General features: G+C 37.3%; 1 protein-coding gene across 12 annotated transcripts in view; it reads left to right on the top strand.

The window, feature by feature from the left end:
• Window positions 1–27,052, top strand: part of PICALM (phosphatidylinositol binding clathrin assembly protein) — a 71,432-nt gene that overhangs the window by 7,932 nt on the left and 36,448 nt on the right. For all 12 annotated transcript variants that reach the window (XR_012627770.1, XM_074860399.1, XM_074860397.1 and 9 more), the window contains exons 2-4: window positions 21,666–21,808; window positions 24,034–24,109; window positions 25,341–25,443. Coding sequence is in view for 11 of the 12 variants with exons in the window: in XM_074860399.1 (XP_074716500.1) it covers window positions 21,666–21,808; window positions 24,034–24,109; window positions 25,341–25,443 (322 nt within the window). In the remaining variant the exon portion in view is untranslated. The remainder of the gene's footprint in view (window positions 1–21,665; window positions 21,809–24,033; window positions 24,110–25,340; window positions 25,444–27,052) is intronic.

The following is a 27,052-nucleotide window of genomic DNA, read 5'->3' as shown; positions in this document are numbered from 1 at the left end:
TTGATTTATCCACTTCCCATCCCTTCCCCCCCCCAGTATTGCCATCATAGTTGCAGCCATCATTGCAACCTATTTCAAACTTTATGATTTTTTTCTGATCCACAACTCTGTGTATTCTTGACCTGACCTCATTTTTGATGTGAAATGTTAACAGATGTTTAAACTGTTGTGATGGTTAAGCCACCATACGGAGGATGGTGGTGTAATTGATTGGGTTTAATTGTCTGTCCCTCTTCCTCTTTGCTGGAAACTATGGGTGTTCATAATTCAGCAAATATACTTTTATGAAGACATTAAAAATAACTTTCATTTAAAAACGGTCTGCTAAGAATATTTACTTCATTATGTATAACAGCTGCATACAGCTGTAGTTCATAAAGCAATTCTTCATCTCTGTATTGATGTAAACCTAGCTTCATAGAGTCTTGCTTACTCATGAAATGCCTTCATCCTTTTCTTCTGTCTTACAAGGGGGTACTTAAGTTTAATATTTATATAAATGATTATGTCAATTTGTAAGTTTTAGGGGTGAAATTCAGACGGTTTACTTGCAATTACTTTTTATTCATCATGAGCTACAACTAGTACTGTTCAAATCATAGTGGCAGATAAACAGGAAAAAAATCCCTTTCTAAGCAATATCCTTTTTTTTTTCCCTCTTGACAAAGCAAGTTTGTTTACTATTTAGAAATATATTGTAATCCTTAGGTAGGTTTTAATTTTGATTAATTCTCAGGGTGACAGTCCATGTCACTTTGCTTTCATTGATATAGACCTGCTCTAATTAGCTGTTTTTTATTCAAATTACTGTATTTGGATTTATCATACTCTTAATTTTTTTCTGTAATATATTAATAACCTGTGTTAAATTCAATAGGAGTTATTTCTCCCTGGAGTGCTTGCATTTCGGTCATGAGTTTCATAGTACAGCATTGCAGAATAAAATTCAGAGTATCAAAAATATACACGAAGGGTATTTTATTCATTGGAATGAAAGAAAAGTCAATGGAAACCAAGTATGAACACTTCTGCATTCCTAGGCTGTAGTTATTTATAATAAGGATATGAAATGCGTAGTAAGTTGCTGCATTTGATTAGCTGTCTGATGGAAAAGCTCAAGTTGCACAACTCTTAGCTCTAAGCTGTCTGAAACACAGGGACTCGCACATTATGTTGTGCTTTGGGGGAAAAATGATGATCTGGATATAGACTTTTATTTTTAAGTTCTTGATAGAGAGCTAGCTCAAACTTTCTTTCAGATCTGTTCAGTTGGAATGTTTTGCCTCAGCAGTAGCATCATTAAGCCTCTCAAATGTAATTGAAGCTAAAACATAAATTAAATAAACTTCCTAGCAGATTACTTTGCATTAAAAGTATGGAATATGTAACATTTGTGTCAGTGCTGAATTTGGCATCTGAGTGGATGGAAATCCAGGGAAGCTTTGGTGTTCTTAAATACCAGGGAACAGCATAGTTAGTTCAACCTCTGATGTTTTCAGTTGCATGTTATGAATTTGAAGCTCTTGCATTTCCAGGGACTGATTTTCTGTTTTGTCGTTTTTTGCTTTTTGTTTATACGCAGTTATTTTGAGGAGACTTTTCTTCAGATTTAATTATCTGTAAGTGAAGTACAGTGCATTAGAGGAGATACTTTTGTCCTTATTTTAAAGTGTTAATGAGGAGCCTTTGTAGACAGGAATGTGGTCAGCCTCTTGGTATGCAGTAGGGCTGACACAAGATGTTATAACACCTAGTTTTACTATAGCTCCATATTCTTTTTAGCTCTCTGAGGTTTTAGCCAGTGAACGAATCTTACTTTGAAGCAAACGGAATAACTACATTTTCATTGTTAGAGCTTTTCTTTATGAAACAATTTCATTTTAAAGATAGAATCTGGCTGAAGTAATTTTCCCTTTTACTGAGGACTAAAAGGCAGATGTTATTTACTTCTGCTCTTGGCTTTAGTTTATCTTAGAGGCTGTTTGTGATAGGGACATGTCTTTGTGCATGGTAAATACAGAAATTCCCGTCTGAAAGCTGTGGGATACGGAGGAGTTTTTTCTGTGTACAACTTCCCTTACCAGTCCAGTTTCAGACTAAAGAGTTTGAAGCTCCACGTTTGCTTTGAAATGTGTGAAACTTGATAACCACATGGTCGCTAATAAAATGCTTGGGAACAATCTCTAAAACTGGGGAATGAGGGAAACTGCTGTTCTGGATTTATGAAACTCAGACATAACAGCACTGCTGTAAGAGGGTGGGTTCCCCTTTGTAAGGTCCTTTGCTTTCTCTACTGAAAATCAGTAAAGCTTAACGTATGGTGCTGGAAAATATAACTTCATTTTCACTCAGTGAAAGACCATTCTTGCTCTACCCTAACCTGTATCACAGGATATTTTAAAACTTTTACTCTGAGCAGCTTTGACATGGGCTGTGAAGGATGATTTTGATCCTTTAGCTGTTGTGCCCTTGTAGAAGGGTGCTATTCAAATGTGCATTGAAGCTGTACTTGGGATGAGTCAGGATGAGTTTTGTTTGGTCAGGGAGCTCCAGATATCTCATGGGAGATGTTAGTCTAAATTGAAGAAGGAAGTTAAAGCTAAATTAGGCAGGCATTTCCAACATTTCTATTAATAGCATGGAGGATTTTAGCTGTTCCTTTACTTACTGCCTCCTTTCATGGGAGAGCTGCACACTCACAGTACATTAGTGTCAGTTGAAAGTTTTGTGGTGATACCTATGTTTTGATGGGGGAGAGGTGATTTTTTTGATTTTTTTTTTTTTTCTTTGAGCTGCAGTGTGCTGTTTATCCAGTTTGCTAACAGATCATGTCAAAGATCTGATCCCGTATTGGCTAAAAGAAAACGTATGAAAGTGGCTGTCAGTGACGAATCTCCTTTAACGAGTTCACCTACTTTAAGTGCAAAATGTGAAATAGATGGTATGGAATTGATGGAGCTTGCATTAGAATGTCTACAAGAAGTATTCTAGATCCAGGTATCTTGAATTTTAGTTGCTTTAAAAAAATGGTAATTTAGAAAGTAGTGACACTGTTTGTAACCAAAGTTGCTAGAATTTTGCACGTCACCAAATACCTTAGCATGGAAGGAGCAGCTTCATGTGTTTTGTTATGCTTCTTTCTCCTATTCCTGCTGGGAAAAATGAAGTACACTTTCATTAGAAAAATGAAAACACTTAGGAGTAGACAGAAGCCGTATAGAGATGGCTGGTATGTAGATGGCCTTTCACATAAAGAAATCACTTGTGAGATTTAGGGAAAAGAGCAAGGAATAGAAGGAAAACAACACAATTTCACCATTTCATGTGTATGATTAATTTCAGACTTTATGCTATCATCTCAGTCCCCATGCTTTGTTATGAAGTTGACTATTTTTCTTTCAGGTTTTTAGCATAAAGAAAGATAAATCTGGCACATGCAAAACTGTGTATTCAAGCTGTTTTGTATAACATCAGGGGGTACAAAACTTAGCCTGTTTGATCTCTGAGATACTAGCCCAAGCCGCCAACTGTGTAAACCTGTGCTGTCTTGTGTGATTTTCTGCCAGTCACTTAGGAGAAGGTTGGTGTTTGATTTTTTGTTGAATTGATAAATATTTGAAGTTTGAGGATTTGCTGCTTTGCACATTCAGATAATTTGTCAGGAATGTTTTTTTTCTTTAAAAAAATGCACTGTATGATATAATAGACAAATAATTTAAATTATTTTCGTTCTTGGTCTGTTAACTGAGATTTAGTAAGGAAGGCTTTGCAGTGAGCTTTGGGCAAGTGGTTTTATTGCCCCTGCATTGTCAGTGGAGTGAGAACTCGTATGGTAAATCCTGAGGGCTACTAGTCTGGGGTTGACCAGCTTCTGTTATAGAAACTACAGGGAAAAATAAAGTATTCCTCAGCAAAACTCCCTCATGAAATCTGTGTTTTGTTACTTACTAACAGTGTGATTTTCTTGACTTTGCCTTGTTTTCCCCACTTTTCCCCTTTTTCCACTTGCTGGGCTACTTCTTATGTCATGGTTTGTAAGCTCTTAAATCAGAGCTACAGTTTTCGTTAAGATCTGTCAAGCTCTGTTTAGTCATCTAAAACAGCAAACGATCATCTGACAGGGCACTGCTGTAGGTATTTCCTGAGATCAACAGAAAAGTAAGATACACAGATTTTTCTCCACAAAATAGGAAATACTGCATAGCTGGATTGTAGCATGCTGTGTGTAAAGTTTATTCATACTGAGAATCTGGGCTGAAGCCTACTATCTGAGGATTTTTGTTCAAATAGGTGAGCATTGTGCTATTTATAAGAAAAACCATATAGCACTGTCTTGTAATAAATAGTACTAATTTTAAAAAATCTAAATAATTTGGTCTTCCTTCAGTTTCTTATGTGCCAGAAAATGCACTGTTTGCAGTAAGTTTATGTACTGGGCTTTTGATACTTCCTTATATTAAAATAAATCCAAGTTACTTAGTAATTTTTGCATCTTTATGATGTTGGAAGAGCATGACTTAATAATCATACCATTTTAGAATATGGCTTAATCTTCTTTGGTGCTAGGTGTGGAAGTTTCCTACATTTTTCCTTTTATCAAGTTAAACTCCCAGTTTTGCTACTCTGTGTAAGTATATGTGAAAAGCAGTTAAATGTGGAATGTTGGTTTCTAAATGATATACTGCAGGGGCAAAAGGACCTATAGTAGATGCTGTTGCATGTTTAGAATCTCTTGGCAGTACAGCTGCTTTAGTACAAAAACCTAGCATGAACTCTTGACAAAAGAAGGCATATTTCCACAAAAAAATATGTCTGGGGTTTTTTTGCCACTACTTAACGGAACAGCCCTTTACTGTAGGTGAAACTGTAGAGGATGGTATCTGCCAAGAAATATGTCCTGCCATGCATTTCAATATTTTTACGATTAAATTGAATTTATTATGCTATATTGTTTATGGTTTGCTGAGGACACCAGTACACTTAGTGTGCTGCAGGCATTACAGTCTGGGAGGCTGCATAGAAGATGTGTTTTGGCATGAGTGCTCTCCAGAAACTGGAAAACCTTTGATTTAGAGAAGGTCATAGTCTGACCAGAGAACTTTGCTGTGCGGAGGTGGATATACATATCGTCATCTGCAGTTTCAGCACTGACAGAGGTAGGCAAATACAGAGGCATAACTCCTTTAACTCAAATACATGCTTCCTGACAGCTCCCAAAGGCATTCAGGGAAAATGTGCTATTCTTGCTCCGAATTAGGTTCTCCTTAGAAGGAAATAAAATTTTCAAAGTCTTATTTTAAAATAGGAGAGAGTAACAGATACTCCAAACAACTTTACTAGAGTGAGTAAGACTTTTGAACTAGTGAAATGAGACAAGTATTGAAGTAGGAAAACCTCTGATCAGATGGCTTTGGTTATTTCTTATCTTTGGTTTTGCCTATTAAACCATCTCATTAAAGATGCAGCACTGCCGTTCAAAGGGAAAAAATATGAATTACATGTGTGTGATTAGTTCTAAAATAACAAAGATCAGGAGAACTTTTTTGGCTTGAAAATCTGTTCAGTGAGATGCGGTGGCAGGAGGTCAGGCTGGTGTTAATGTTCCATGATGGTTTCAGTTTCTGTGCTGTAGAGTGATGGTACCACTATGACAAAACTACTTTCTGATTCATCTTTTAGAATAAAGTAATGTGGAAATTAAACATTTAAGAAACACCTAAATTACACTTGTGTGAATACTTTGTATATTTAGAAGATATATACTTAGACTTAGCAACTCAGCTGGAGGTGTTTGCTGATAAAATGTGCTATGCATGAACTCAGGTGTGTTTTTTTTGTTTTGCTGTAACACAGGATTAAGGAAGTCACAGATGTTGGAAGGCAGCATAGGTACTTTGGCTGCCTTTGGGTGTACTTTAACAGGTTTGATCTGAAATCCATATGGACCAAGTGAGCTCAGACTAGAAGCTTTGAAGACAGCCCATCTAGCTTTATCGCAAATGGTGGCATCAACTATGGGACTTACTCCCATAAATTGAGATCAGGAGTTCTTTGTGGGATTGGAGAGGGTTAGATACTGAAGTGAACCCTAGTTCTGCTAAAGGCTTACCTTCTTAAAAAAATAAAAGTCACCTTACTGCAAAACGACTGTAGAGTTGTGGTCACTGAGAATTTTTTGTTCTGCAGTGTCTGCTGTTGATAGAATGGTTTCTCTGTTCCAGTAGGCTGGGCTGCAGTAATGTTTCTGTACCACTGCTAGCAAGCTGCCAGGTGAGGACATTTATTAGCATGTTGCATGAGTCTAGGAGGTACTCCAGAGCAATCTGCAAGGATTGGTTGCATACTATTGGCAGTACAACAGCAGCTTGTACGTGTGTTTCACAAGTCTTTTTTTTTTTAGCACAGGTCTATTTGCACAGCTTCTTTTTATTGTGTGGAAGTGTAATAGCTATGGGGTATTTACAGATTAAGTTCCTTTGGAGCAGAAGGAAAAGGCTATAAGTGCATACTATAACTAAAAACTTACAGTATGCAAAGGCAGATGGCTTGGGCACTATTCTTGTCGGAGAGAAAGATAAGAGAACAGCGTGATAACATACTCAATGTGTATGTGGTGATGAAGAGACCTGAGGGGTTAATATTTTTGGCATCACATACTGATCTCTCTCAGCTGTCTATAAACTGTGTTACGTGCATTCTCTGCACCTTAAGGTAAAATCATAGGATAAACTCGCACCTATGCAGACTGCTTGAAATAGCTTCATGTTTGCAGTAGAAGATAAAAGTAGTATTAAAGCTATACAATTTTCAAAGTAATTAGTCTTCTTCAAAATAGAAATGTTTTACCTCATGCAATTCATTGTGCTTCAATCCATTCACTGTGTATGACTATCCACAGTATAAATATTATGCTGGATACTTAAATATTTATTTTAATATTTAATATAGTAATTTAATGTTATACTCAAATATATTAAACTTAAATATTTATTGCAATATTGAATCAGATGGCTGTCATTCAAAATCAAAGCCTGCCCAGCCACCTGTCCTAATGTATTCTCAAACAGCACGGCTTATACAGAACCCTGAAGGTACGTACCTGCTTTCTAGCTCGTCAGAACCTGAAGAAGTGGATGCATCCTCAAGTGTTTGCGGTTATGTGCTCTGAAAATACCAACTTAATGTTGAACAAATAACTATTCATTATTTTATTCATGAATGCATTGAAACTAACGTATGATCAGTGAAAAAGAATATTTGTTTCTCCCTGGTTTAAGTAGGCCAACAGGTTAAATATTCTGAATGTACTGCTTATGCAATAATTGTCATGTTAGTTGGCTGATAGAAGCATTTTTCGTCTTATAATCAAGAATCACCTTTAGAATATGATTCATAGGCTCATTATTAAGCATGTTTGTAAAGATAGGATCAAGGCTCTAAGTTTACAGATGCTTTTCAGTAGAAATAATGTGCTGGTTATGTGTGGGAGCTAATACTTATTTTGGGCTAGATTTCATGATAAAATGCTTTTAAAAGGTACTGCAGGAATTGAATGTGGAGCAGAAGTTTTGAGTAGTTTTAGCATGTTTTGCATATTTCTCAGCCGTAGGGTGCTGAAGCAGTAGTTTTGTTGTTTAGAGGAAGAACTTAAGGTCTTTCAAGAGTAATGCAATATCGATAACTTGGAACTTTGCATACATATTTACTTATGTTAGCTCAATTCAAATTGGCGGTACCTGGTAAGCATTTTCTGAAATAACATTTCTGAGTCTGTCTTAAACAATCTCTTAAATTTTTGGCATCTGTCTCTAAGAAAATGTGAATACTGAAGAATGGCAGACAAAAAGGTATTGTAGGGAGAAGACAGGACCTGGAAAATTAATCTTTAGGAAGATAGCTAATATCTTTTTGATACTTTTGTATTGATCAGTATTTTAAGATTTTAACAAAGATAGTTCTCTTACAACAACTGATCTTGATGAGTGCAGGTAACAAGCATGGGTTTTGGTGTGTTTGTTCTGCATGACTGTCAAACTAAGTAGTACGAGGGAGAACTGTTTACATCACTTTGCAATCAAATTGGAGGATATTTGAACTGGAGAATATGTCCATATCTGATTGTAATGATGCTTTTTATTAATAACTGGTATGTTGGAATACACTTTGGGTTAACAGAGAATAGCATTGTGCTGGAAATGTTGGCAGCTGCTTTTCAGACCAAGTTTAGAAGACAAAGTTATGCTGATAAATTGGAGTAGTACTCCATGAATGCTTGCAAGTGCAAAGTTCTAAATGGGTAAGGAAGGTGTCAAAGTCGAGTATAAAAGGATTATCTGGAAGTGTGAGAGCACTACAAAAGGCTTTGACGCATTTCATTTTCATTATAAACCACCATTGTGAGGCTGCAGGAAAGATGGGCATCTTTCTGTATGTCTAAAGAAGAATGTATAATGAGGCAGAAAGTTGTTTCCATTATATTTAGTGCTGGGGAGCTTCAGTATCCAGCTTGGCGCACTGTATGAGAAAAACAGTAGTAGTGAAACTGTGGAGAACTCAGAAGAGATCAACTGAATTAAGAAGACTGGAAAGTTAGAAAACATTGAAAGAAAAATACTTATTTTATTAAGGAAGTAGAGAACAGTGTTTTTCCATTGTGTTGATGGTTTTTACGCAGGGGACAGATACTGTGTCTCCACTGAGAAGGACAAGAGGAAGTTCCTTTTTTAATCTGCACCTGAACATCGGACTTTTGGGATATAAGATAGATATAAGGAAACTTGGAATTATGGCCAAAGCAGACATCTTTGGAGAGCAGTGGATGACTGTAGTTGGATGGTTGAGTAATAAAATCACTCGTTGCTGAAAGCGGGAGGGCTTGTCCACTTTCCTTTTTCCTCTTACTCTTCTTTTGCATGTCGTCATCTCTTCTGTAGTGACTTTTGCCAGTTTTGGTCTTTGAACCATTTTCTATCTTGTAGGACAGTGGAAAAATTATGTGGGGTTGTGTTCCCCTGTGTTGTCCCTGTCATCCTACCCACCACCACTTAAGTTAGGGTTTGTATTTTCTGAGAAATTAATACGGTTTGGAGAGTAGTACACCAGCGCTGGCATAACATGAACAATGGAAGCGTGTGGCTGTTAGCAGTTAGAGACAGGAATGGGACCACTGTCTTTCGTGTTAGTGAGCTGTCATAAAAACATCGTATGGGTAATTATGTCTAAGATGAAGCAGGGGAATTAGATGTAAACTGAGTTTCTTTTCCAATTTCATTGATTTCTATGATTTGATAGTGATTGGATGTGACAGCCTAAACCTAAGCTATGAGGGGCTTTGAAAATAAAGTAGCTGGTGTTTGAAATAATTTAAAGGGTAGTTAGTTGAGGGAGTCAGAAGGAAAGTGTAATTTAAGGCTCACACTTACTTCCCCGTTGATGGTTCTCCTAAACTAACTGTTCGTGTAACCATCCTGACCTGTTCTTACAAATTTGTGTTGGTCTAAAAAACTTATGTGATGTGCTAAACTTGCATCAAGATCTAAGTGAGTTAAGCTCTGGCCTATCTTCAACTTGAAGAGTATAAATGTTGGGGGAATGGAGGAATGAGGTAGCTCATAGCAGTAGCCATATAAGCCAGATCCATTAGCTCCAAGTCTGTTCAGTTGTGAGCTTGATAGCCTTTTTCTTATATGAAAAGGGAGAGGAACAGTCATAAAACTGAACAGAGCTAGTTGTCACTGATACTGGTTCCACAACTGGATGTCTTTGAGAACTCATTCCTCGGAGGGATCCAGGCTCCAACAACCTATGAGCTTAGTCAAGACTCTGCAGTAGCTGAGTGGAGCTTAGCAAACCTAGTTGATCTAAATGGACCCATTTCATATAGAGGATTAAAGTAAACTTCCACAGGTTCTGTCCTATGAATTATTTTCTAAGTTGGTGATCCTAAGTCTGTATAACTTTATTCTGCTATGATGATCTGGCAGTTCTGGTTATTTTCTGAAATTGAGTTTAACAGAATACCAGCAGCTTCTCTTGTCTGAAAGTGTTACATGATGATGCTTGCAGAATGAACGAAACAGCTCTAAATTGTGGTTTTTTCCAAGGAGAAATGTATCTGATTAGATGAGAAGATAAGAGGAAGGATCATGGTGTTGATATATTCAGTTTCTAAACTGCTCTAACATGTTTATGTGCTGTCATGGTACACTTAGGCTTCTGTAATTGTGCCTGTAACTGTTTCTGGATGAATGAGACAAATGTGGATGAAATTAGAATATTGTATTTATAATATGTGGCTGGAGTTGTTGAGACAAAATTTAGCAGTATTTTAATGCTAGCCTTTAAAGTATGATGGGGGTACTCAGTGAGTTTAAAGGTAAGAAATTATTTGGAAAGTCATGTGCTGCTATGTCTTGAGAAATTAAGTCTGTAAAGGCAGTTTAGCCAGACTTGTCATTTCCGCAGTATTTGTAACTGTGGATAAATTTGAATAATCATCATGAATGGTGGATCTAAATGGTAATTTGGCACTTACCTGTATGTGGGAATTAAGATGAAAAATTAAAAAAAAAAAAATCATCCTGTTTGTCAGTGTGACTTACCTACTGGTTTTTGAGTTGCGCTTCCCTTATTTTTAAATTATTTTGCTGTTTCATTTATTGATGGTTTTTTTGCTGATGAGTTTTGGTAGACAATCCTAATGTTACTCAGAGAAGTCTTCGTTGTCCAGCTGAACCTGTTTTTACTCTATTTTTCACAGAAAGTATCTCAATCATTTTTTACAGTTCCCAAAGGTAAAAAGTAAAGGTTACTCAGAGTTGCCATAAGATTAAATCTAGACAGTTAGAGATACCTGAGGCAATAATGCTGAGTTCACAGGGTTACTGACAGAGATTTAAAGTCGTTTCTAAGAATTGCAATTAAAAATTGCAGTTTTAGGTAGGAGAGAGAACATGATAGTCTTATTTGAATTGGAAGAAAAAGACAAGATGCAACTTGATGAAATGAAAATATAAATTGGCCGTAGAACAAGTTATTCTACATTATATTAAACCTGCCTTCTGCCTTTTTTTATCCTGCTTATCTAATATAAATAAGATTAAATCACATTCCTTTTTAAACATGGAAAGCCCTGAACAGAGTGGGTCTTCTCAGATTTCTTTAACTCTTCCACAAATTATTTCCGGAGTTAGTGTATCTAGCTCTTAGAATAACATTATATGCAGAGGAAGAATTTTCAACTGGAACTTTTATTGTTAATGACAAGAAATGCGTGGTCCAGATTTCAATGTCCCCCTCTCAAGGCAACTTGGGTGAAGTCACTAGGAAATCTGCTGTAGAAAACTCCTTCTAATAAAACAGGTTGGTACAAATGGGTTTATTCAGAAGAGAAACAAAAGTAAATTTAGAACAAATATTGTTTATGGCATATTTTGTTTTAAACTGCAAATGTAGGTATTTTCTGGTAATTGTAAAAACATTTAAGTATCACTCAGTTTTCAGATACATGCTGGTTATATAATATTCTTCCATCAGATTAAATGTCATTTACTGGCTCAGACTGAAATTTAGCATCACTCTCTTTTTCTAGCTTAATCACTTAAGTATGGCATTTCAGGTTTCTTTGTTTTGGCAGGGACTTCATTTGCAGTTACCAAATGTATCTCTTTGAGGAAGAAATCAGTTTTAAAAAATTGTCAATTTTGCATGCTTGAATTCATGTTCCTACTTCGATTATTGGCTTTAGACAGATTGTTTGGTTCTCTGATAAAGTGATTTATTTACATCCAGGAACTTTCTAATCCTATTTTCCATATTTAGATAAGGACATCACTTATGTAAGAGGTGGGAAATTATTTAGAAATTTACCATATGCATGTGTTAAGTTATCTGGTTTTAAAATGTCAGTTAGAATGTGTAGAGTCAGATTTGAATGTGTCAGGGTTCAGTCATCAGAACTGTTAATCTGGTGAAGTAGATTTTAATATTGGATTTTATAGCCAACCTCTGTATTTTGTTCTTATTTTAGTATTTCTGATTTCTTGTGTTTTTTATAAGTGTCCAAAATCCTTTCATGGCACAGCTAAATCCTCTAGTGTTTAAATACTGAAGAAGAGTACATAATGTTCTGTAAATGTTTTCAAGGGGTTTTGCTAGAATTCATAAACTTTTCAAATAAACCTGGTATGTATTTGTGAAGTAAGTTCAAGTTTGGGGTTTTTAAAATTTTTTAACTGGGTAAAATTAGAATATCTTATTTTATATCTCATAAGAAATAACCACCATAATCCAAAATACTTCCTGTCATCAACAGCCAGTTGAAAAACTCTTCTCCTTGGTACTTTATATTGGACATTTGAAAACAGGGGGCTACCTTGAGCTGCCTTCTGTTTAAGGTAGGAAGATAATCTGTTATGGACATTAGAAGAAAACAATGCAACTGGAAAAAATATCTAATATAGAGAGACTATGTCATTCTAATATTTCATGTGAAACTTCACACAAACCACCCAGGCTAAAAGTTTTAGTTCAGCAAATGCCAGAATAAAAACTGACCATGGAAAACTTTGCAGCTGCTGCAATGTGTGCCTAAAGTCAGTTTCTGCTTCATTCAAGATTTGCTATCAAATGTTCCATTACCTTAACTGGAGTGTCTGTTTGTTTGTTTTTTTCCTCAATAACACCTATTTTCCCTATTGCGTAACACTTGCTCATGTCCTTCTGGAAAGGAAAGATGTGGCAGGCATGTGCCTTGCCAGAACCTGTGACAGGACTATTTAAAATCAACATGGGTCCATAGATCATGTTAACTGGTTTGGGGGTGGGGAGGAAGTTAATCCTGAACCCATAAGTTTCTTTGGAAATAGTACATTAAACTTTATACCACCACTAGTGCTTGCTGTTAACTGTATTCCTAACACAAAATCAAAGTAAAGTACTTCTTGTCTACTGGCAAACTTCCTTTCAGCATAAACTGCATCACTTCACTAACCGATTTGGTGCAAATTTGCTGACTTATGATCTTTGAAATTTTTCACCACACTCTTAAAGACAGTTGACAGTGTTAGCTCCTGCCACACAGTGTGTTATTATGTGGGAAACAGTCGTGTCTCTGCTGACATTCCCATCCACTGCTTGATGTCATGCCTTACCTGTGGAACTGTGTAACAGATGTTTATATTCAGCATTTGCATTTCAGTTAAGATTGCTTACCAAATGAGGGAACACTTCACATTTGGTGCTCTGTTTCAGTGATCAAATATTTTTCTAGAGTGAGAAGTATTAACATAAGGAAATGAGACCCTAAATAAGGAAATGAGACCCTAACATAGTGGAAAGTGGTATAACTTGAGAGTTATAAGATACAGATTGAAATCTGGACTGCTAGAGAAGGGAATTGAACTTGAGTCTTAGCAGAGCAGACACCTATATGGAGAGGGTTAAATTTTATTTTTGTTTAAGCTGTTGCGTTAAGTAGAGACACCAGAATTTCCCCAACTGTACATTATTTTTCAAAAGTGTAATGAAAGTGTTTCAGCTTTGAATATTCTGTCTTGTGGAGAAACTGCTCCCCTAGAGGAAAAAAAATAATGGTGTATGAATAGCTTTTTAAATCTCAAGCACTTTACTAGAATCCTTTTGTATGGCCATAGGTGGAAGGGGAGAAGACTGGTCATAAGGAAATGCACACTCTTGAGTAGAATTATTTTAAGTACAGACACTGTCTCATATTCCACCATTAATGATTAGCCACAAGTGTTCCCTCATGCAAGTGGAATGCCAGTCACTAGCATGTTATCTCATCAGTTTGAAAGCTAATCCATATGCTAAATGGATTGTGTTCTACTGAACTCCTCTATGTGGACATAATTTCACAAGAGTAACAACTGATTCAAGAAATGTTACATATTTCCTTTTATATTTAAAAAAGAAACTGCTATGTATTTTGGCTTCAGTTACAAATTTATCAGTTAGGTAAACTTGATCTGGTGCATGTTTGGCTTATACTTTGGATCCATCAATATGTATTTAAATTCTAATAATTTTTGGCTCTCATCCTGTTAAGAAAAGATGAAGTGTTAGGGCAAATGAGAGCTTTCTGACAACTTTATGAAGTTTGGGTAACTTCACTTCTGGAAAGCTGAACTTCTGGTAGTTTGTATTTTAGAGTATTTAGATTATGATTATTCTGGAAGAGTAGGGTATTAAGAATTTTTGACGTGGCAAGTTTTAATTTGTGTGTGATTATATGTGCATCCCTTTTATCATAGTATTTTCCTTGTCTGGGCATTGAGTTTATCTGAAATAGAGCAGCATATGCTATCAGAACAGTGTGTAGTCTATTCAGAATGACCTTTAAGCTTTGACAATACCTTGTGGTAGGGCAGAGATAAGTAACATACACATCTGCCCAAAGGTAATGGTACAAAGAAATTAGGTATTTGCTTAATTTAATAGGGTGGTACTTTAATAATCTTTAAAAAAATGCTCAAAGAGCTGTTCATATATAGGACTTGTTATTGGGCATAGCTGTGTAAATGTGTGTTTGTGGAAGATTACAGGATAAATTGGAGACTCCTGTTGGACCTGGAGCTAAGTATATGCATATTCTGAATATACAAGCTCAGGCTGTTAACATGTGGTTTACGTGATTAATCATCCCTAGTGTCTTTTGTATGTTGATTTTATGTTGGCCTGGGAGAAATCAAATATTTGTGTAATGTGGTGAAGGTATACATGTCTGTCTTTAATCATGCCTTGTACTTCTAGTGTTTGTTAGTTTCTGAAGTTAAAAAATGCATTAAGGCAAATTTTGCCCCTTTTATTGTTCAGATGGCTGTTTCCATATTGAATCTTGCACTAAGTTGCAGTGCTGCATTTGTGTCACCAATTTCTGTGACTGTGGGTGGGTGTCAAACACAGGCTTGACTCCTATAAGAAGCTGGTATGGGGGATGCTGAGTTTTTATAACAGTAGTACCTCTAGCAGGGTTCAGAGGAAAACATGCCATCCAAGCAAAGCTGCTGACACACTGGATAGCTGCAGTGTGAAAACCGGATCCTTTGAAACAGGAGCAATAGTAAACTGATATGTTTGTTTTGCGGAGGTCTTCTTTTTGAGCTGTTTTTAATATCTTTTTGAAAAGAAATAAATTGGGCTAATGCTTTACAATGCAAACTTGACTTTCTGGCAGGACCTGTGATTTATTTTCTAGTTGTAGTTAGTCTGAATATTGTATATGAGCTGCTTCCCAGGATTTTGGTTCTTGTTTCCTAATCATTTTCAAGTCAACTTCATAAAACTGCAATATACATGTACATGTGTGAATGAGGAGCAAATTGGTCTTATTATGAAGATTTTTTTTGGTCCTGTTTTAGGCCAGCTGTAACTGGAAGAACTATATATTGCCATATTTTCACTTAATTTGTTTCATCAACACTGGGGTAATGAGCTCCTTCATTGCGGCTGTTACTTGGAGATACTGTTCCATAGCTCACTCATTCTGCAGTAGCTTCCCAATTTATGAAGGCAGTATGTAGTCTAGAATAATTTATATTTCCAAGTAATTTCCACATAAGCGTTTAAAATAAACTTATTTTGCAGCAGTTTGTCCTGGGCAAGTGCAACTGCTGAATCTTGCACCATAATCTTATGTTTTTAGTTGTTTTAGCAGACATGAATTCAGAGTCAATGAGATGTAGAAGATGGGCGGGTGACTTACTGGGCAAAGCAGTTCAACATTTTCAAGCCTTTTGGTGTTTGGCCACAACTTATTATATGAGTGGTTAAAAGAATTTAATCTGTATCTGAGGGAATATATAAATAAATAACTAGATAAGTAGGGTGTAATTTACCTTACTCTCAATGTTTTGGGGTTTTTTTTTGTGGTGTTTTGTTATTTGCTTTTTTCTTTTTTTCTGAAGAATGTTGTGTTTAACTTTTGGCATTGTCTGTGCCTACTAATGTTGGATGATCAATATTTCAATTGCCTGCTTACTGAATTGATATTGTCTCTTTCATTATTAAAAAAACCCCAGCCAGCCAACCAAAAACCCAAAAAACCCTATCAGCATGTTGAAGAATATAACCAATTATGTGCTTACTCTAGATGAAAAAGCAATAGCTACCAAGATAGGAATCTGTCTCAGTTGCTTGACCTGTTTTGGAGTAACTAAGGATGTGGGGCACACTTTCTGGCCTGGAAGATCAGATTCTTGTAAATATTTTCAGGTTGATACTTCTGAATGGAAACATTGTTCAAACTGAGAGGTATGGGTAAACCATTGGAAATAATCAGATACTGTATGTACATGAAGTATGCAATTCTGGTTTATGTTCAGTCTACTTGTCAAGTTACTGCAAATGATAGTCTGAGTTAAGGCTATTTTCAAACCACATTTTTATAATATTACTGCAAATTAATATAGGTAAGATTCTGGGAAAAAAAAATACAAAAACTTGTTCAGGTTACCTGGTGGTTCTGTTTGTGGGGAAGTAAACCAGTTTCTCATAGTTTTGTCTTAAGAGGCAGCTTAGTGCAGAATGAAGTTCTGCAGGAGGAGTTTGGTCACAGGCACATGTTGAAAGCGCTTGCATTCTTTCAGTTAATTTGTGGCAGATGCCTTTAATGCTTTATTACTTAGCCTGACTGCCTTGTGTTTGCCATGGGTCAAGACTCGTATGATCACTTACCATGGGTTGACGATTCCATATCTACAATTCTACTGTGGAGTAGATGATGTACTTCAACATAACCTTGTAGTAGCTGCTTTGTGTAGATGACTGCTGCTTGTTTTTTGGGTATGAAGCTTCAGTCTTGCTGTACTTTACCCTTCACCTTTATACTTCTCTCGCCTAATAAGTATCAACTGTGTAAAGCAATGAATCGTTCGTGATTTATCAATATGAGCCAGCAGTGTGTGCTCTCAGCCCAGAAAGCCAACTGCATCTTGGGCTGCATGAAGAGAAGTGTGGCCAGCAGGTTGAGGGAGGGTATGTTCTTGCCCTCTACTCCACTCGTGTGACCCCACCTGTAGTGCTGTGTCCAGCTCTGGGGTCCCCAAAATAAGGAGGACATGGACTTGCTCAAGTGGGTCCAGAGGAGGCTACGAAGATGATCAGGGGGTTGGAGCACCTCCCCTGTGAGGACAGGCTGAGAGAGTTGGGGGTGTTCAGCGTGGAGAAGAGAAGGCTCCAGGGAGACCTTAGAGCAGCCTCCCAGTACTTAAAGGGGGCTACAGGAAAGATGGGGAGGGACTCTTGATCAGGGGGTGTAGGGATAGGACAAGGGGTAACAGTTTTAAACTGAAAGAGGGTAGATTCAAACTGAGTGTAAGGAAGAAATTCTTTCCTGTGCGGGTGGTGAGACACTGGCACAGGTTGCCCAGAGAAGGTGTGGCTGCCCCCTCCCTGGAAGGGTTCAAGGCCAGGTTGGACGGGGCTTTGAGCAACCTGGTCTAGTGGAAGGTGTCCCTGCCCATGGCAGGGGGGTTGGGACTAGATGATATTTAAGGTCCCTTCCAACTCAAACCATTCTGTGATTTAGTTCTTTCCTCTAACGAAGGCTGAACAGTTGTTAAGACTGTCAGTATCTTGGGTGGGAGTGCAAATATGTTATTTTTCTTAGCCAGAGTATTATACACAATTTTACTGCACATTTTGTACTAGTGAACTTCTACAGGGTTAGGCAATAGAATTGCTTTGGCACAGGTGCAGTTGCAAATCTTCAATGTTACTGAAATATCTGTAGACCAGACCTTTGTTATGATTCCTCGCAAAATCTTTGCTTTGTGGAAAAAAGCCATAAACCCAAACAGAACTGAATTATGTGAAAGTCATTTAGTGGTGGTCATTTTAACTGTTATAACAAAAATAGAAGAAACTAAACCATATTTAAAAACAAATTAGAACAGTTTTCTAGAAAAATCTGGTTTTGACATCTCTGCTGAAATTTGGTGTATGATTAGTGTAGGTAGGCAAAACATAAGACTTACGACTTAAATAGGTCTAAGGTTTTGAAATCTTTAGAAATATACTCCTGTTGAACTACTCTTTTGGACTTTAACTTACTTTGTTTTTGCCTGTCTCCATTTTCTCATTCTCTTTTCATAGGCAGTACATTAAAATTGTAAAGTACTTTAGGTTGGAAGGGACCTCAGAAGGTCCTCTAATCAACGCCCTGCTTAAACCATGTCAGACTTCAAAAGATCTGATTGTTTACAGGCTGTAGTTCCTGACCACTTTAATTGTGAAGATTTTTAATTTCTTCATCTGATTAGAATTTCCCTTGTTGCTGCATGACTGCTGCCTCTCATCCTCTTGCTGTGAACCTCCAAGAAACATTTGACTGTGAAGGCAGTGTTTATATTCTCCCTCCCTGCCTTTAGTCTTCTGTTCTGCAGATGCAATAAACCCACCTGCTTCAACTGCTTCTCATGCATCGTGCTCTAAGCCCTGGCTGTCCTGGTGGCCTTTCTCTGGACTGTCTCCAGCTACATCCATGGATATGACTGTGCATTCATTCCTGTCCCTCATACAACTCCCAGCTAGCTGCAAGCTTAACTTAAAATTCTTGTTGCTAGCTGCTGCTGACTTTGAAACAGTGATCAGTGTTTATTCTTGAATATCTGTATGCTCTGTGTCTTATGCTGTGGAAGTTGTAGCAGCTTTCAAGAGTTGGGAAGGTGGTTTGTACTTCCCAGGAGCGTTTCTTTTTCAGCTGTGAGGTGGTGTGGGCATTAATGCAGAAGGTTGGTAGAGCGAATGACTTCCCTTTCTGTAGTATTGATGGGGCAGGTATTCAATCCTCCTCCTCCTCTCCTACCACAAGAAGATCAAAGATGAAACAGTCCTCACACTTTCACCAAGGGTTATCCTTTTTTGTTTCCTTCTTGTTTGTTTGTTTCTTTTTGTTCTTTTCTAAGGTTAAAGCTATTGCCCGTGGTGCCTTGCCCTTTGGTTACGTACCTGCCTGTCGCATTGCGCATCCATACCCAGGAACTAGCAGGCTTGAGAGATATGTTGCTTTGGGCACTTAGGTTTCAAAATACGTAGCTAGTATTTTCATAGGTGGGTGTGAGATGAGTTGTGTAAAGTGTAGGATGTGAAAATAATGATATATTTGTTCCTCTCCCTTAATGAAGGGTGACTGTGGGAATAGGATAAATAAGCAAGAGCACTGTATGTGACAGTCTTCCTGAAGAGGCAGTGCAGCAACGTGGGATGCAGAGTACTGTCATCTCTTCTGCTGTGTCTGTGCTATGCTGCTTATGCTGTGCTTAGCACAAAAATTGCTGATCTAATTTGAATTTAACTGTACAAATATTTCTTTACCTAATTAGCATTGCTCATGTGAATACTTTCAAAGAAGCTTTTAGATAGTTGTAACTTTGGGGTATCAGGACATATCAGATTATTAAACATCTGTGTTGTTCAACCTGCATTTTGTAGAGAAAGGAACCTCATGTTTTGTTAAACTTGGTTTGTAGTAACTGTGGTATTGTAGTGACTTCTTTCCTTGTTTGCATTTGCAAATATACTTCCTTCCATTCAAGGCTAGACTTGCCGCTGTACTTCAGTTCTTGCCTATGTTCTCTCCCAGTTGGCTACTAGTCCTCCTTCCTAAGGTGCCTGCCTTCTCTCCCCCTGCCCCCAAGTTCATTTCTATGCTTTTCGCAGAAACACTCATCAGTTCTGTGAGGGATGATTTTCTGCTGGGTTACAGAGCCTGTTCTCACTGCAACAGATATCAAAACATCATTTGAAAGTCCAGTGGCACTTTAGAAAACATTTCTTCTAGCACAAAGTATCATCTAGAATGGATATAAATTTTTTAGTAATTTTAGATAGTGGATTTTCAAGTGGCACTTCCTTCTTTGTTACTGTTGACTAGTTGGCAAATGTTGCATTTAAGAATAGAAGTTCTCATTTTCTAATGTGCATTTGCACCTCTTACGCCAAAGTGTATGACTTGACATCCTGTGATGCATATACCTTTGTATTTAACGTGGGCTCCTGCCAGATAGCCTTGCACTAAACAGCTTGTGTTATTACTTAGGTGGGAAGACCTGAAGATCAAGAAGCTGCAGGGCTTGGTTTTAATGATCCAATTCAGAGCATGTCTCTTGCTGAGTAATATCCTAGCATTGTCTTCACAGCCCCAAATCATCATCCAATAATAGATAACTATGACTTAAAAATGAGGTCATAAATGCCTGTAGTCATCACAGTTTTACTTGTAGATAAAGGAATGGCTAATCTCTCCATCTCATTACATTTTGAATGTAGAAATCATTTCCTGCTTGCTTCCTTTAATACTTAAACTTGTAAACAACAGTTTTTTCAGTTCTGACCGTACTAGTTCTGAGTTTGTGGTAGCCATGCTTACCTGCTTGTGTGGCTGAAGGAGGGTCCTGTCTTCCAGGACTCCTTCTTGATGAGTGATTGTTCATAGCAGGATATAACACTGTCTTCAAAGGTTAAACGTTTCCCTTCATAGCAGGATATAAAACTGTCTTCAAAGGTTAAATGTTTCCCTTCAGATTAAACGGATGTTTCCATTTAGTCTTAGTAGCCCATAGACAGGCAGGCATAAGGCTTACTCAAGTCTTGATCCTTATTGAGCTGTGGCCTCTGGCAGCGCTCACAGTTGGAGTGAAAATTACTGTTTTATTTTTGAGGTAGTAATAGTAGTAAAATGTCATTAGTATTATGTTGCTTTAAGCTTCATATTAAATCTAGCAAGCTGTGTTATATCACAGCTGGGTCTTAATATAGTTGCTTCTGTTGTGTTTGATACTCTAGCATCATTGAGTCACTGCTTCCTTCATTGGCATTTGGAAATCAGTTACTGGATTATTACATATTATATTGATTGTATTATAACCACATCGTTCCTTGTGGTTATAGAGTTGTGACAGTAGCAAATCTAGAAGAAAGATAGGGTACCTTTTTTAACAAGTATTTGAATAGTCATTAGATCTTTCTACTGGAAGTCCAGGTTGAGCAAAATTTGGATAGCTTTGTTTTAGCTAGCTAACCTTGGGTTTTGGTGTGCTCCTATGTTTCTATTAACAACCCACTTTGTTGTAAGTAAATTCATCTGTCAGCTTCTGACATTGTAGCTAGAGGCTTATTTTTTCACTTGACATTTCCTCTGCCCTTTTGAAGGTGTTGATTGCATTGTATCAAGACTAAGCAGTATTGGAATCTTTTATTACTCATACTGAACCAATGTCTAGAAGGGTTTAGTGGTCCATTAAGAGGCCAAAAATCTGAGGTTTACAATTCTAGTCATAGTCTTCCAGTAAAACTTGATTAAATGGTAGCATGTAAGAATTATTTTGCTATTAATGTTTTAGATGTCTGAAAGCTGGGAGTTGTTAGTCAGAGATAGTCTAAGTCATTATAGTACTACTGTTCCAGCACCTTCTAAAGCAACTGCAAAAGCAATTGAGGACCAGGAATCTTGTCAGTGAGCAGAGTGGAGTTTGTATTATGAGGTTCTGGTAGACCAGTGCTGCAGTGCTTTTCAATAAATTATTTTACTGGAAAACCCCTCAGTTTTCAGGGAAAATATTACTATATAAAATAAGTGTACTGATTTTTTTTAATGTTATTGATCTTCCTTCACAGAATTTGTTATAATAAGAATTTCTGTGTTGCAGATTTAATCCAGTGCACAAATGAGATGAATGTGAACATCCCACAACTGGCAGACAGTTTGTTTGAAAGAACTACAAACAGTAGCTGGGTAGTGGTCTTCAAATCTCTCATCACAACCCATCATCTAATGGTGTATGGAAATGAGGTAATACAAAAAATGCTATGTCTGACAACAGTTACAGCACTTCATTCCTATAAATGTCAGCTAAATGCTTCCACTAATTATCTTTGTAAGAAAATGTTTAACTTTTTGTGTCTAATTCTGCATGAACACGGGTCTGGTTATATGCTTGTCTACCTAGTTTGTTTCTACTTTAAAGATTGTAATTCTAGAATCAAAAGTAAGTGTCCTGAATGCTGGAGATAAATTTTTCTGAGGTGTTATTCTAGTAATTAAAAAAACAACCAAACAAAACCAACAGAAATTATCTTGAATAAGATTCTGAAAGCTGAAAATGGAAGCATTTTTAGGTTCATGCTCTAGCTAATCCAGATGGTTTTTCTCCCAGATAATTCTGAATGGACTTCCACCATCACCCCCTAACCTTTTGCAGTGAAGGTAAATGTGTGCTTGTGAGCTGACTTGGAGTATGAGCATATAAATAACACCAAATACTGTAGAACAATTAAACAAAACCCCAATTTAAACAAAAATTAATAAGCTTGGTTTGTTCCACAACTTGACTTCCTATGGGGCCTTATTTTTTGAGATGCCAAGCATAGCAGCAGCTTGAATTTTCTGCATTTTAAAAAAAGAAAACCCAAACTGTACTTTGAAGGCTTTCTTAGAAAGTGTTTGTAAACATTATTTTTTACTGCAAACAGTCTGTATAATGTATGCTATATGAATTTTGGAATTAAGAGTGGTAGCTTTAGAAAATTGCAAGTAGGATTTTGTGGAGAGGACCAAAACTTTTCATTTCAGATTGCATTCAGAATTCTTACAGGTTGTGTATCTACTTCTGCCTGACTGGCTTTGTGAAGGGTTTTAAATTTAAAAAAAAAGAAAAAAAAATATATATACTGGTTTCTCTTGCAGGTCAGCTGCAGAGTGTTTTTGGTCTTGGTAAAAATCTATACTTTGAAGTGAAGTAAGCCACAAGAGGGCAAACTTCTCATGTTGACTTTAAGCATTATCAGTGGGATAATTGAAACTTTCCAAAAGAGAATCTATACACTTTTGTTGTGCTTGCCCTTTGAGTCATATAAATTTTAAACTGATACCAATACACTTCATAGTAATTAAAGGTATTTCTTGGGACCACTGTCTGAAATACTTTCCATTTGAAGAATAAAACTACCAAACAAATTTTGCTTGCTAAACATGTTACAGAAGTAATAAGATTGCTGCTCAAGATGAAACTTTTCACAGATAGAAATAGTACTTGAACAGTGAAGATGGAAATCGAGTGCTTATGAAAATGTCTAGAAGTTTATGGAGAATCTGTAAATCCCTTTGTAAAAAAACCTGAAAAGCGTTTGGTCCTCTAGCTTTTGCTTAATTCATTTATAGCTAAGTACTGAGTGCTTTTACCCTTCTCCAGTCTTTTTTCTATGTAACCTATGTATTTATGCTAATGAAAATAATTCAGCAGTAGATGTTACACTAATCAGAACTATTTTTTCCCTCTGTCAAAATGTTATTACAAGTGAATGACTGGTTTATTTTTGTAGTCACGCTCTATACAGTGGTTCATAAGACAATTATTTTTCGCCCTAAATAAGATGTGGTGTCAGTGATCTGAAAGGTGTCTTTACAAGATGAAGTGTCATTCATTTTTGTGAAATGTAATTCAATTATATGTAACTAATGAGATGTTCTAAGTGTGATACTGTTAAACATAATAATCTATATAAAGTATTATAAGCATTATTATTTATTTCTTGTATTTAGTTTGCTTATAAGTCAAACATATCTTTATATCACCTTATTTTCATATTTAAGCTAAGTACTATTAAAATTGTGTACTGACCAAAGATACCTTGGCTAATTGGTAAAATGAAATCAAGTGTTATAAAATTGAAGTTAGTGAAACAATTTGAACATGTAAAATGAGAATGTGTTTGGGGGGATTTTTTCAGAAGTTTACAGTTCCATATTCTGACTTAAAATCAACGAGGTCTTTCCATCAGAAGCCTTCATGCAATTATCTGTGACTTTGATTTATTCACAGATTTTTACATAAAAGGTAACTAGCTTCATTTGAAAACTTAGTTGAGTTTTTGTAATAGTTTCCAGATTTGAGATCAGTCTTAAAGCGTAAAAGCTGAATTTCCTAAGCTGGATAAAACCAGGTTCTAGTACTATTACTTCAGTTCCAGCTCATTGGTAATGTTAGTAAAAGCATTCAAATTTTTCCTTTCATCTAGCGCTTTATCCAGTATCTGGCGTCCAGAAATACATTGTTTAATTTGAGCAATTTCCTAGACAAAAGTGGATTGCAAGGTAAGGCATCTTTTTCATTAAAAGTAGTAGTATATTCTGGGGAACAGTAAATACAACCTGGTATCTCTAACAGGCTGTGTCATTTAACAAGTAATTTTTCTGTCTGTTTTACCCCAGACTGCATTTCTTAATTTAAAATGCTGTTGTGATATGGCAGAAGCTGTCTGCTGCAGGAATTTGTTGCACCGTTTAGGAAAGGCTTGCTTATAAATGCTTCTAACTAGCTTCTTAGCTAAACAGGTCTGACTTAGTATTCCTTCTATTTCTGAAGAGATTTCTCCAATAAGAGAGGTATATTTTGATTAGTAAGTTACATTTTAAAAAATGCATCATACATACACCAGATACAGCATGTCAGTGAGACAAGAACTGTGTCTAAAAAAAGAATTACCTTTTGGGAAATTGTTTGAAGACCATTTCATACATTTTTGAAACTAGTTCAATGGGCAAATAAGTTTTTCTGAGAACTGAAATTTTTCAACTGAAATACTCTTCCAACTGTTATGCTGCTTTTCAGTGCAGTTCTGATCATACATTTAGCTGTCATCAGGTGGTTTGTTACTTTCTGTGTTACGTTTTGTATAGCTCCTTCTAACTTTTGCCACAACTGTATGGAAACAGGCACACAGAGTGGTTGCCTGGGGACAGAAGCCTCCTCAGTGATAACCAAGGGCCTACCAAATTGCGTTATTTTATTGAGTCTTAACTTCCATGGTCTCAGTACAGATCATGAACAGATCTTTTTCTTGGCCTGTATCCTTAGACTGGCAGTTATCAAAATATTTCCTATCACCACTGTGCTAACATAGAAGAATTTCTGTCATGTCTTAATATGTCCTTCAATGCCTTTTTTTTTTCCTATTCAGTTGTAAATGAGAGGATCTGTTGTGGAGTCGATGCAAACATCTTTGTGAATGCGTCATGTAAATCTTTTTGGTAATAATTTCTATCATAGAGAACTTGCATAAAAATACTTTGTTTTGCTTTCGGAAGTAATTTCCTTAGGAAGCGCAGTGTAAACTTCCACATAATTCAGGTCTTCTAAATATTTGCAGTATTGTCTGATTTCATGGTAACTACGATGACGCGTGTAGTTCTTAGTAACACAGATTAACTATACAAAATCAAAAATACAATGAAGCTGTCTTGCATTAATATCTTGCACTTTATTTAGAGTAAGGGTCTAGATCTTAATTGACTAAGTAATAAGCTTCTGAAACTTGTTTTTTAGGTTATGACATGTCAACATTTATCAGACGGTATAGTAGGTATCTGAATGAAAAGGCAGTTTCCTACAGACAAGTGGCTTTTGACTTCACAAAAGTAAAAAGAGGGTAAGGACTGTATTTTGTTTTGCTTATTTTAAGATTTTTGTCTTATGTCCTGTAATTCAAGTGGAGAATACCAATGTTGGCTCCAACTCAGTACAGACAGTAAAGTCTGCTTTCCTCACTTGGATAGCTCCCATGACAAACAAAGGCTCAACTACACAGTTATGTTGCAAAAATATTTTACTTCAATTATTGTAATTTTACTACTTTAAACACTAACAGTTTGAATACCATTTTTCATTTCTTTATATTAATCAAAGGTGTGGTGGGTTGACCCTGGCTGGATGCCAGGTGCCCACCAAAGCTGCTTTATCACTCCCCATCCTCAGCTGGACAGGGGAGAGAAAATGTAACAAAAGACTCATGTGTTGAGATAAAGACAGTGAGAATTACTATCACGGGCAAAACAGACTTAGAAAATTAGTTTAATTCATTACCAATCAAATCAGAGTAGGATAATGAGAAATAAAAACTAAATCTTAAAATACATTCCCCCTACCCTCCCTTCTTTACAGGCTTAACTTCACTCCCAATTTCTCTACCTCGTCACACCCCAGCGGTGCAGGGAGACAGGGAATGGGGGTTGAGGTCAGTTCATAACACGTTGTCTCTGCCGCTCCTTCCTCATACTCTTCCCCTGCTCCAGCATGGGGTCCCTCCCACAGCAGACAGTCCTCCATGAACTTCTCCAACGTGAGTCCTTCCCATGGGCTGCAGCTCTCCATGAACTGCTCCAGTGTGGGTCCTTCCCACGGGGTGCAGTCCTTCAGGAACAGGCTGCTCCAGCGTGGGTGCCCCATGGGGTTACAAGTCCTGTCAGCAAACCTGCTCCAGCGTGGGGTCCTCTCTCCATGGGGCCACAGGTCCTGCCAGGAGCCTGCTCCAGCGTGGGCTTCCCATGGGTCCTTCAAGCACCCACCTGGTCTGGTGTGGGGTCCTCCCCGGGCTGCAGGTGGGTCTCTGCTCCCCCATGGACCTCCATGGGTGCAGGGCACAGCTGCCTCACCATGGGCTGCACCACGGGCTGCAGGGGAATCTCTGCTCTGGCTCCTGGAGCACCTCCTGCCCCTCCTTCTTCATTGACCTGGGTGGCTGCGGAGTTGTTCCTCTCACATATTCTCACTGCTCTCTGCTGCTGCTGTTGCGCAGCAGTTTTTTTCCCCATTCTTAAATATGTTATCCCAGAGGTGCTGCCACTGTTGCTGATGGGCTCAGCGTTGGCCAGTGGTGGGTCCGTCTTGGAGCCGGCTGCATTGGCTCCATCGGACATGGGGGAAGCTTCTAGCAGCTTCTCACAGAAACCACCCCTGTAGCCCCCTGCTACCAAAACCTTGCCATGCAAACCCAGTACAAAAGTATATATCAAAAAAGTGGAAGTTTGGACAAGTGTACCATGATAGATCACAAAGTTACTTTGTCTCACATGTAGTATGGGGGACTTTGCAATTTACTTGTGTTTCTAGCTCTGGAATGTTTAATTGACAGGTGTTTTGTGAAACACCTTGCAGTCTGTCCTGGTGTTTCTCTGTTCTTGTCCCAAAATGTGTGTATGAAGTTTACTATCTTTATAAAGGTTGTGCAATTCATACTTTTAACAGAACATTGTAGTAGA

The sequence above is a fragment of the Strix uralensis genome, chromosome 2 (genome assembly GCF_047716275.1).
Source record: "Strix uralensis isolate ZFMK-TIS-50842 chromosome 2, bStrUra1, whole genome shotgun sequence".
Classification (NCBI taxonomy): Eukaryota; Metazoa; Chordata; class Aves; order Strigiformes; family Strigidae; genus Strix; species Strix uralensis.
Note: the sequence above shows the minus strand (reverse complement) of the source record. Positions and strands in the feature narration are given on the sequence as shown.